This window comes from Macaca thibetana, chromosome 5 (genome assembly GCF_024542745.1).
Source record: "Macaca thibetana thibetana isolate TM-01 chromosome 5, ASM2454274v1, whole genome shotgun sequence".
Taxonomy (NCBI): Eukaryota; Metazoa; Chordata; class Mammalia; order Primates; family Cercopithecidae; genus Macaca; species Macaca thibetana.
In genome coordinates, this window is record NC_065582.1 from 6,734,009 (window position 1) to 6,746,158 (window position 12,150).

The 12,150-nt window shown below is 36.0% G+C and overlaps 1 protein-coding gene and 1 non-coding gene across 4 annotated transcripts in view; one reads left to right on the forward strand and one right to left on the reverse strand.

Annotated features, from left to right (window-relative positions):
- WWC2 (WW and C2 domain containing 2) overlaps positions 1–12,150 on the reverse strand; it is a 217,444-nt gene that overhangs the window by 32,695 nt on the left and 172,599 nt on the right. For 2 of the 3 annotated variants that reach the window (XM_050792510.1, XM_050792512.1), the window contains exons 16-19: positions 11,391–11,552; positions 4,536–4,660; positions 2,398–2,680; positions 962–1,126 (exon numbers count right to left, since the gene is read on the reverse strand). In XM_050792510.1, coding sequence (XP_050648467.1) covers positions 962–1,126; positions 2,398–2,680; positions 4,536–4,660; positions 11,391–11,552 — 735 coding nt within the window. The remainder of the gene's footprint in view (positions 1–961; positions 1,127–2,397; positions 2,681–4,535; positions 4,661–11,390; positions 11,553–12,150) is intronic. The other variant, XM_050792511.1, reaches the window with a different exon arrangement.
- Positions 8,053–8,156, forward strand: LOC126955882 (small nucleolar RNA U13). The gene has a single exon (XR_007726167.1). It is a non-coding gene; the product is annotated as a small nucleolar RNA U13 (small nucleolar RNA).

The following is a 12,150-nucleotide window of genomic DNA, read 5'->3' on the forward strand; positions in this document are numbered from 1 at the left end:
AAAGGTCTGCACAAAGCACTGAGCTCAAGGTCAGAGCTGAGACAGTCTGTGCTATCTAGAATGCTCTCAGCCCAGATAGCCCATGCCCACTGTCTCCTCTGCTTCAAATCTTTACTGAAATGCAGCCTGCTCTGAATCCTGCGTATTACCCCCAACCCCCTGCACTACTGTTGTCCATGGCATTGATCCCCTTCCAAGATACTTCACAGCTTGTTCATCATATTTACTGCTTGTGGTCTGGCTCGATTCACAGGAACGTAAACTCTACAATGGCAGGGCTCTGAGTCTCTTGTTTCTAAATGAATCCCAAGTATCTAGGAAAGTTCTTAAAAGCAGGTGCTTAATAAAAACGTGTTGAACTGAATGAATAAATTTAGAATTTAAAAAGGATTTCTAACCCAGTTTATAATATTATGTCTGTCTTACTAGATAAATCAGAAATACTTCTAGAAGCAGAATTTGGCAAATTGATACAAATCTCATAATTTTCTTCACAGAACTATGGATGTGATCAGTGTTTATAAGCATTATTAAAAGAGGATTTTTGCTCTAAAATGCAATTCACAATTCTCAGTTCAACAAGACTAACATGGTTTGAAGGACACAAGATATAGAATAGAAATATACAGACCACATATATCTAAAAAAACCACTTTATGTTTCTAAATACAGACTGAAGTCCAAATAACGTATGAATACTTGGCACTCCGATCCTTAAACTTTGCTTACTTGCCAAATAAATCACATTGCAACCAAGGAGACATTAAATTTGACGGCAAAACAAACAAACTGAAAAGGAACATAAGCATGTGATATTCTACATCTATTTTATAGCATTTCTAGCATTTGTAGTTGTCATGTGAAGACTCCCAGTGCATAGTCTTCTCCTTTGCAGGCCATTCCCTACCAGCAGGGAAGAAGCTGCAGTCCCAGAGCCTCGCCGCGAGCGCCGCCACCTTACCCTGCAGATGTACTGGCTCCGCTCTCCGGGAGAAAAGGTCTGTGAGCGCACTATCACGCTGCTCCTCACAAAGGGATGCTGTCTAGAGCTCAGGCTGCTGCGCTCTTTGGGGCGAACTGCCATATTGTCATTAGCGGCTTCATCAGTGTTTGTCTCTTTGTCAACCTGTAAGAGAAGTTAACAGCTTGTCAGGAGCTGAAAGATGTGTAAACATTATGCTCCTTTCTTCTAAGAAAGAAAAAATATCTAATGTTACAACAGAGACTCATGGAGCACTATGGCCACTCCTAAGAGAAAGGCTTTGCATTACAGACTATAGTACTTCTGAAGTACTTCTGGGGAGAATTTCTCTTCAGTTTTCTACCAAGAGTGGCTTTCTGCTAAGTTCTCAGGAAGTTCTGCACAGCGGGCAGCGTGAGTTCTTGGGAAGTTCTGCACGGCAGGCACTGTGGTATCTGTCCAACAAGCACCATAAATAGAGGTGCTGCCTCCACAAGGTCGAACATTAGAATGAAGGTTTAGATTTAAAATGATTTTATAAAGAATCCTATTTGGGTATATATCATCATTAAACTTTATTCAACTTTCTGATTACACTGTTTTCCAAATAAATGATAAAGATAATTAAATATAAGAAAATGAAATATACCACCAACTTGTAGGTTTAAATAGAATATGCAATTATACATGTATAAACATAATTGTTGTGAAGCTGAGTTGTATTTTTACTGGATCTTTAGAAATGGAACAAAAATAAAACTTAAGTAAAAATGGAAGTTTCTCAAAATACAAACTCAGTAGGCACAGGCAGATGTCTGTTTTTTATCTTATAGGTATAATTTGATTCCAAACCTGCCTCTTGATGAAAGTTTGCTCCTTTGAGAAAGGAAGTTCTTAGGGCATAATATTATTTTCTCAGGAATACAAAATTATAATTTTCTAAACTCTATTACTAATATCCCCAGTGTGTGGGCATCCTCAAAGCTTGAAAATATTTTCCCCATATGGGGTTGAGAGTCTCAATACATCTCTCACTTAACTAGCAAAGTTACCTGTTTAATAACTTGGCTGGCACTTGTGCCTAAACTAAGTCACCTGTCACCTTTCCAATCAGGGCATCGCCTAACCAAAATGAACTTTAAATGTTTACTTCATGTTTGAAATGGAAATAAAGCTTGCTACATATACGGAACTTGACACAAGACACCCTGTTATTATCCAAGGAATTCAGAAAATACTTTTAATATTCACAGAGTATTTATAGAGATTTAAAGTAGCTAGAACTATTTCTCTTCTTATATATTCTCCAAATATAAGTGGAGAATATTTTGGGCCCATTTTAAAACTTTAAAGCATTTATGATGCTTCTCAGAGCCTGTTCCCACACACACCTTTCACGATCAGCTTTCGGCACAAAATCCTGACACGGAACTTACACCTAAGGAGACAGGCACGCATCTCCCTAGTCCACATGGCGCCTGTGAGGCATCAGTTTTAAGACAGAACAGCGGAATAGTCACCAGTGTTGGTATTCCAGTAGGTGGCTGACTTCTGAGGTCTTTGGCACAGTTGTTTTCTTTCCTGTTCCTGTCTTCGTTCACCTCAGGCACACTAGGGCATGAACTTAAATCTTCTGTACAGTTACTGTCCTCTGGCAATTTAACTTCAGCCTCTTTTTCAGCCACAATTTCGTTAGAGGCCTCTCTCAGCATTGTTAGCCTATGGTAAAACAAAAACAAAACACACTTTTGGTAGGCAGGCATGCTCCATGAACACGCAGCCTGGGCATGCTAAGTTGTTATCTGGGAAACGAACAGACTCACATATAATGAGCCAAGCCATTTCTTTGGCTGGGGTTTTTAACTAAATGTCTCATAAAAAATAAAATCCTCACTTCACCCTCTAGTAACCTGTAGCAAAATCACCATAATGTGGTATTAAAAAGTTAAACTCATGAAATTTAACCTAATTTCTAGATATTAAAATAGACATATTCTGAAAATTACATATAGAGTTTAATGTTTGTTAGCATTTAAAAATATTGACACTCACTACAAAATAACTTGGTATTCGTTGTTCATTTATTGTACAATTAATCATACAATAGAATGGAGTCACTCTCAGCTAAGAGTGAATAAATAAGTAAGGATTTTAAATACTCATTTTATTGAGTGTGCTCACGGTCTAGCAGGGAGAATCCTATGTTAAGGAAGTTTTTCTTCTAAACTAGCAGAAGACTCATTTTTAACAAAAGCCCTGGCACAGGCTGAAGTGGCATTTTAAGTGGTGTAAGTGGTGCTCCAGAAGATAAATACCGCTTATATGGAATATATAAAGCAGGAGTACTAGGATGGTTTAGAACATCTCATACTCTGTTGAGTTTCATGTTCTCCGAACGCACACATTCTTTCCATTGATAACTAAATGTTCAGCTTTAATTTGTCTGGTGACATAATGACAAACTGGCACAGACTAGTTAATAAATGTCTAGCCATGAAGTGAACATAAGGGGAACCATTAATGACTACTATGAGTTATAAATTTCTTTGTTTACATAGTAAGTGTACTGTTTGGAAATATGTGTGAAACAAATTGTATTTTACATATATGAGAATTACTATTTAAAGATACTATAATGAACCTTATAATCACTCTCATATTTTCATATTTATTTGTTTTGCAGAGCTGTGACTTTTATTCACTATGAAGGACTTTTGATAAAGACAAAGTATATCTATATCTTTTTACATCACAGTAGAAAGCTATTCCTTCCAAATGTCCATGACTGCGTTATTTATGATATACCTTGTCACTCTTAAGTTTCTAAAAAGTTTTCTATATACACACATACAAATGCATGCTATATATGTATACGCACATGTGTTAACAGTAGTTCAACTGAACATAACAGTCTAAACAACTATATATCAAAAATTAACTCAAACGATTTTACATATATATTTAATGAGTGAAATATTCACTCAAATTTGTTTTAAGAGAAAACAGTACAATCCAGGAAGGATAGCTCTTTATATATATATGAACCTGGACAAAAACTGTAATAACTTCCCTCTCTGCCCCCCTTTTTAAAGGATTGGGTATGGATAAAGGGAAGGACACAGAAAAAGAAGGTAAGAGTGGTAACAAACAGAGAAATGAGTACTCAGAAGTTGTTTTTTAAATACCTGCTTTGTCTTCCTAGAGCCTAAATGGTACTTACAGGTAGTTAAAAGAAAAATAGAGTCACTTTTAAAATTATAACTCTACAATAAGCTACCATATCTATCAAAATCAAGTTTAGACTTAAAAAAAAAAAAGCTCAGAAAATAGTGTTTTAAAATTACTCGAAACAAGAACAAAGAATCTGGCTAATGTTTTAACTTTGCCCACAATCTTGCCGTTACTTCCTTAACTCTCTAATAACCAAGGACAGACTTTTCCTAGCATAGCTTCCTGAAGGTGCAGTGCATTCCATAATTCTGGAATAAACCATGAGCCTACAAAGGTTTCATTGTAAGATGTGTAAACACATCATCTTTGAGTTCCCAATAGCAAAAGGAAATAACTGTTTAACCAGTCTCCATCTGGACCCCTTTGCTCTTCTTGTCCTGATTCTTCTTCTTCTTCTTCTTGTGCTAATTCTTGTTCCACAGCTAACAACTCAGCTGATGTTCTTGCAAGTAAGGCTGACACTGCATCCTGGAGAATGGAAAGCATATGGCAATTAACATCATATCCTTGAAGAAATGATTTAAAAACTCATCAGAGGGGAATTTACACTACTGTCTGTAAAGAAGATTCAACTCTCCTGCTGAAAACAAATATGAAAGCTGAATAAAATAGAACCCCAAACAAGCAAAACCTCTCAGCTGTTTTAAAGCAATGAAGAGCAACAAAGGCAATCAGGACTAGAGGGCCAAGATCCCAGGCAGAACAGAAATATAATAAGGTGAGCCATTGTCACTCTTTTCCCTTAGGGTATTTGTCAATTCTAGTGGTGAGGTACTCAGGCTAAACAGACTGTGGCTGCCTAGAACAGTGACAATGTCAGTAGGATGGGAAGACTAAAATTGAGTTCAGGACTACCAAGGCAGTCAACTCACAAGAGGTTAGAGAAAATGAACTGTAAAGTGAGCTCAATATTCTGCATGATATTCCTGTCATGGCATTGGCCATTCTTAAGCTGCCTATATGCAGAGCAAGAAGCTGAGAAACAAAGCAAAAAAACAGCTGCTATCAGGCTAAAATAGTAAGCAGATATTTCCATTGTGCCATACAGTCTTATGGAGAGCAAAACTGGAATTCAGGTCCCCACATAATTCAGGTAAGCTACCCATATTGTCATTTGCCTTTCAGAAGAATATAAAATCCTCTCTGGAGGAAGATATCAGTCAGTTATCCTCATATGTAATATCCAGTATTTCATTAGGACCTAAAGAGTGAAAATCAAGAGAAACGATAGCCAAATAAGGCAGACCCACAGATGATCCATACACTACAGGCACTGAGAAAAACATTTAAGTTTTTATGAATAATATGCTCAAAAAATTGAATGAAATGATAAAGAATTTCAGTGGTATAAACAAAAAGAAAATCACATTAGCATATCAGAGTGAAACTGCTGGAGAATCTTACAAGCAGTAAAAGAAATAATGCTATATGACCCAACCATTAAGTCATCCTCCAAAAGCTCCACGGAATCAATGGAAGCTAGATGACAATAAAATGATATTTTTAACATGTTCAAAGAAATAACTGCAGACCTAGAATTCTGAATATGCAGCAAAAAAACCATCCTTCACAAATGAAGTTGAAATAGATACTAACAGATCTATAGTAAAAGAAATATTAAAGGGAATTCTTTGAGCAGAAGCAAAATGTCTCAAATGGAAGCACAATAATGCAGAAGGAAATAAAATATAACAAAAGGTAAAAATGTGAGGAAATCTGAATGAATACTAATTGTCAATGAAACAATAATAATATCTTGTGAGATTCAAAATATATGACAATAATAGCAGAGAAGGAGGAAAGGGTATAAAATGGAGTTAAAGTCTTTGAAAATCTTTGCATTGTCTGGGAAAAAGTAAAGGAATTGATTTATGGTAGTTTTTAATAAGTTAAGAACTCATGCTATAATCTCCAGAGAAACTGCAAAAAATAAAAGACTGTAGATCTAGTAGACGGAAAAATGAAAATTTAAAAATAATTAATTCAAAACAAGGAAAGAAAAAGAATAAAGATGGAATTAAAAGAAAACAAATAGGAAGATAATAGGATCAAACCCAAATATATCAATAATAGCATTAAAAGTAAGTGAGCTAAATATTTCAATTAAAAGATGAAGATTTCAAGACTGGATAATAAATCAAAACCAACTACATATTGCTTATAAGTAGAATACTTTAAATACAGTATTTCAGAAAGGTTGAAAGTAAAAGGATGAAAAAAGATCAACCGTGCAAACACTAACCCAAGAAGGCTGATATGTAGCTTTACTAACACCAGACAAAGTAGATTTTAAAACAAGAGGTATTGCTAGAGATAAAAAGGAACACTTCATAATGATAAAAGGTTCAGTTGAACAGAAAGATGCAATGCAATGCTAAAGGTAAATGCTAAATTTACTTTACATAATAACAGACTCAAAAAGCAATACTTACACGTCTAAATAGACTGAAGTACAGAGATAGAATTTGTAAACAAAAACTTACACACACAAAAAAGTACAGGACTGGATGGCTTCACCTGTGAATTCTATGAAACATTTACGAAGAATTAATACAAATTATTCTCAAACTCTTCCAAAAGGTAGAATGCTTTCTAATTCATACTATGAGGCCAGAATTAGCCTGATAAAAACCAAAGCTATCACAAGAAAACTATGAATACAGACACAAAAATCCTCAATGGAATATTAGCAAACTGAGTCAAACAACATACAAAGGATCTACACTATGACCAAGTGAGATTTATCCTAGGAATGCAGGGTTGGTTTACCACTTGAAAATCAATTAATACATTGTATCAATTGAATAAAGAACAAAAACCACATGACCATCTCAAGAGATGCAACAAAGGCATTTTACAAATCCAACAGCCTTTAATGATGAAAAGCAGTCAACAAACTTGGAAAAGAAGATCTTTTCCTCATTCTGATAAAGGACATCTATGAAAAAGCCATGGCCAAATTCATACTTAATGGTGAAAGGCTGAAAGCTTTTCCACTAAGATCAGGACCAAGACAAGGATGTCTGCTCTTACTACTTCTTTCAATATTGTTTGGGAAGTTCTAGGCAGGGCAAATAGGCAAAAAAAAAAAAAAAAAAAAAAAAAGAGAGAGAGAAAAGAAAAGAAATAAAAGGCATATGACTGGAAAGGAAGAAGTAAAATCACCTCTATTTGCAAACAATATGATCTTATAGAAAATCTAATGGAATCCACTAAAAAAACTATTAGAATTAATAAATGAGTTCAGTAAGGTTGCAGGATACAAGACAAATAAAATCAACTGTGCAACAATTAAAAATGCAACTGAGAAAACAGTTCCACAGTGGCTGGGGAGAGTAGGGAGGGTGAGGAGGAAAAGGGAAAGGTTATTCAACGGGAACATCAAGTTACATTTAGAGAGGGAGAATAAGTTCTGCTGTTCTAATGTCCAGTAAGGTGACTGTAATTAACAACATTGTATTATATACTTCAAAACAGCTACAAGAAAGGATTTTGAATGGTCTTATCACAAAGAAATGATAAAAGTTTCAGGTGATGGATTTGTTAATTTACCCTGATTTGATCATTACATAATGAATACATGTACTGAAACATCACACTCTTTCAGTGGGTCCTCAAACTTTGTTTTAAATGATTAAAACATTTACATGATGAAATATCTGATATAATTTATTGATTTTCAAGTGTTAAACCAACCTTGCATTCCTAGGACAAATCTCACTTGGTCATGTATAGATCTTTTTTATGCTGTTGTATGGGGCCATGATGAACAAAACTTTTAAAAGCCTGGTTCCATTCACAGTAGCATCAGAAAGAATAAAATACTTAGAAATAAATTTAACAAAAGAAGTCGCACACTGATCATTTTGTAGTTCCTAAGTGTGATGATTAGGTTTTCATGCTCATGTGTGACATATGCCTCCTTCAAATCTCATTAGGACATCAGCACATTACCCATCTGACATAAAAATAAAAAAGAAAAATGAAAGAAATGCAAACTTTGACTCTGAAAACTATGAAATATTATTGAAAGAAATTAAAGACCTAAATAAATGGAAATATATCCTATGTTCATGGATCAGAAGACTTAGAACTGTTATGATGACAGTATCTTCCAAACTGACCTACAGGTCCAATTCTACCCCTATGAAAATCCTGGCTATCTTTTTTTGCAGAAATTAGTAAACTGATACTAAAACTCTTATGGAAATGCAAGGGACTCTGAATAGCCAAAATAATCTTTAAAAAGAAAAACAAAGTTGGAAGATCCACACTTCCTGATCTCAAAATGACTACAAAGCTATAGTAATCAAGGAAGTGTGGTACTAGCTTAAGTACAGACATACGGATTAATGAACAGGATTGAGAGTCCAGAAATATAAACCCTCACACTTGATTTTCAACAAGGGTGCCAAGATAATTCAAGGGGAAAGAACAGTTTTTGCAATAAATGGTGCTGTGACAACTGCATATCCACATACAAAAAGATGAAACTGGATCCACATTAACGACTCAAATGAATCAGAGACCTAAATAGAGGACTTTAAAACTCTTAGAAAAAGACCCAGGGGTAAATCTTTGTGGTATTAGTTTAGGCAAAGCAGTCTTAGTTATGATACCAAAAGTACAAGGATTTTTAAAAAATTGATAAACTGGACTTTTAGGAAAATTAAAAACTTTTGTGCCGTAAATAAAACCATCAACAAAGTGAGAAGACAATCCACAGAATGAGAGAAAATATCTGCAAATCATTTATCTGATAAGGGGTTTGTATCAAGAATAGGTAAGGAACTCTTATAACTCAATAATAAAAAGATAAACAGACTGGACGTGGTGGCTCACGTCTGTAATCCCAGCACTTTGGGAGGCGAGGTGGGCAGATCACCTGAGGTCGGGAGTTCAAGGCCAGCCTGACCAACATGGAGAAACCCTATCTCTACTAAAAATACAAAATTAGCTGGGCATGGTGGTGCATGCCTGTAATCCCAGCTAATCCCAGCTACTCGGGAGGCTGAGGAAGGAGAATAACTTGAACCTGGGAGGGGGTGGTTGTGGTTAGCCGAGATTGTGCCATTGTACTCCAGCCTGGGCGATAAGAACAAAACTCCATCTCAAAAGAAAATAACAATAAATTAAAAATAAATAAATAAACAATACCTTTTAAAAATAGACAAAGATTCTGAAGAGACATTTCTCAAAAAAAAAAAATATATACTAATGGCCAATAAGCCTATGATGCTCACCATCATTAGTCATTAGGGAAATGTCAATCAAAGCCACAGTAAAACACCACTTCACACCCACAAGAATGGCCAGAATCAGAAAGACAGATAACACATGGCAAGGGAGAAAGTGGAAACCTCATACACTGCTAATGGGAATGCAAAATGGTGCCAACACCTAGGAGCAGTTTGGCCATTCCTCAAAATATTATACACAGAGTGACTATACAACCCAACAATTCTACTCACATGTACATACCCAGGAGAAATGAAAACATACGTCCACAAAAACACTTGTATACAAGTGTTCATAGCTGCATTTTTCATAATAGCCAAAAAGTGGAAACAACCCAAATGCCCATCAGCTGACGGACAGATAAAATGTGGTACATCCAGAATAAAATATTATGTGTGAATAAAAAGGAATAAAATACTAATACTGCAACACCATGGAGGTACCTTGAAAATATTATGCTAAGTGAAAGATGACACAAGAGAACAAATATTGTATTATTCCATTTACATGAAATGTCCAGAAGAAGCAAATTCAGAGACAGGGATTAGTGGTTGCCTTGTAGCAGAGATTAGTGGTTGCCTTGGGGGAAAGAGGTTAGGGAGAACTGGGAGTCTCTGCTCATGCACACAGGGCTTCTTTGGTGATGATGTCAATGTTCTAATATTAGACTGTAATGTTGGTTGCATGCACAACTCTGTGAATATCCTAAAAACCACTGAATTGGGTGCTTCAAATGGATAAACTGTCACACTTTAAATGGGTGAAATGTATGACATATGAATTATATTGTAATAAAGCTATTTTTAAGAACTTACATAAAGTGTGACCATTATAAAAGCATTCTTAAGGATAAAAACTCCATTTCGCCATCTTGTATGCGTTGTTTAGTGTCTACCACAAGCCTGGGCATGTGATCTAAGATGTACCATGATGTTTGTTTCCCTTTCACCCCCACTACAGTGCCTACTATAGTGTCTCACACACAGTAGATGATCAATAAAACACTGTTGTTTAATTATCTGACTTTTGCTTAGGAAATGCCTTCCTCATAATCTAAAATAAACTTGAATTCAGTAACAATATCCACAAATGCCAAATTCGTGATGAACGGCCTCACAAAAGGACCCTTTGTAAGTTTTTTTGAAGTACTGTATTGAAGTATGGTTGCTCGCTACAACCCACCCCCCATTTTTTTGAGACAGGGTCTCTTTCTGTCTTCCAGGCTGGAGTACAGTGGCGTGATCATGGCTCACTCCAGCTTCAACTTCCGAGGGTCAATCGATCCACCCACCTCACCTTCCCCAGGAGCTAGGACTTCAGGCGTGCACCACTGCACCCAGCTAATTTTTTTGTTATTTTTGTAGAGACGGGATCTCGCCATGTTGCCCATGCTGGTCTTGAACTCCTGAGCAATTCACCTGTCTCAGCCTCCCAAAGTGCTGGGATTACCTGAGCCACCATGTCTGGTCCTTACAAAAGTATTTAATAGAAAATATTTATGGCTATTGATGTTACAAATGAAAAGCTAACACACTGTTTTGGCTTAATAATTTCAAATTTGCAAAATATAAAAGTGCCAAATGTATAACCTGACAGTGGAATCAAACAATGTGAACACGATGCATGGAAAGTATATATTTAAATTAAAAGGTTTTTTCCATGATCACTTAAAACCAGTGAAGCCTCTATGTCAAAGTTTATTTTTATAAGGAAGTGTGAGCAGAAAAGAGTGCTCCTTTTACAAACCATATTTGAAACAAAGCCAAAGCTGGAAATTAACTTTCTTTTTTTATAGGAAGCTGGGAAAAACAAAGTTGTGAAAGGAGAAAAGGAAGGAGAGTGAAAGTGATAAAAGCATGTTTTTTTTTCACTGGTCTCGTAGCATTCCATATTTCATATTACTTTCATATTATGTATGTATTTCACATTACTTTCATATTATTCTCTAATTTTGACTCACCAAGTCTATAGAATCTCCTAACGGCTGGTTTGGTTGAAATACAGAGTCCTCATTTTCTTCATTCTTTTTGCAAGGCATTTGCTTGGAAGGAAGCAAGTTATACCATAGAGTGAAAACCTCACTGGAAAATGGTAAATCTGCCAGGCTGATCTGAGTTCCAGCCTATGTAAGTGAAAGAAAACAAAGAAAAAAAATAAAGAGGAGAGAAAATAAAATGTTTAAGTTAGTATTTGTTCTGATAAAGATTATTGAATGAGCTTGTTTTAGGGTAAAAAAAAATGCAATTCTCCTGACATAAAGCATTGCTGGATTTTTTAAAACATGGGGATATGTTATATTTTCAGCTGTGACTAAATAATAACCCCCCACCTAAAAGTTAATCCTGGGATTAGTTTGTGAGATACCATTTTGCAAAGACCTAATGACTAAGCATGCCCTTTATGTAAATGTGAAATTATTATTATCATTTTTGAGATACAGTCTTGCTCTGCCTCCCAGGCTGGAGTGCAGTGATGCGATCTCAGCTCACTGCAACCTCCACCTCCTGGGTTCAAGCGATTCTCCTCCCTCAGCCTCCTGAGTAGCTGGGATTACAGGCGCATGCCACGCCACCCAGCTAATTTTTGTATTTTTAGTACAGACAGGGTTTCACCATGTTGGCCAGGCTGGTCTCGAACTCCTGACCTCAGGTGATCTGCCTGCCTCAACCTCTGAAAGTGCCAGGATTACAGGCATGACCCACCGCGCCCGGCCTCATAGT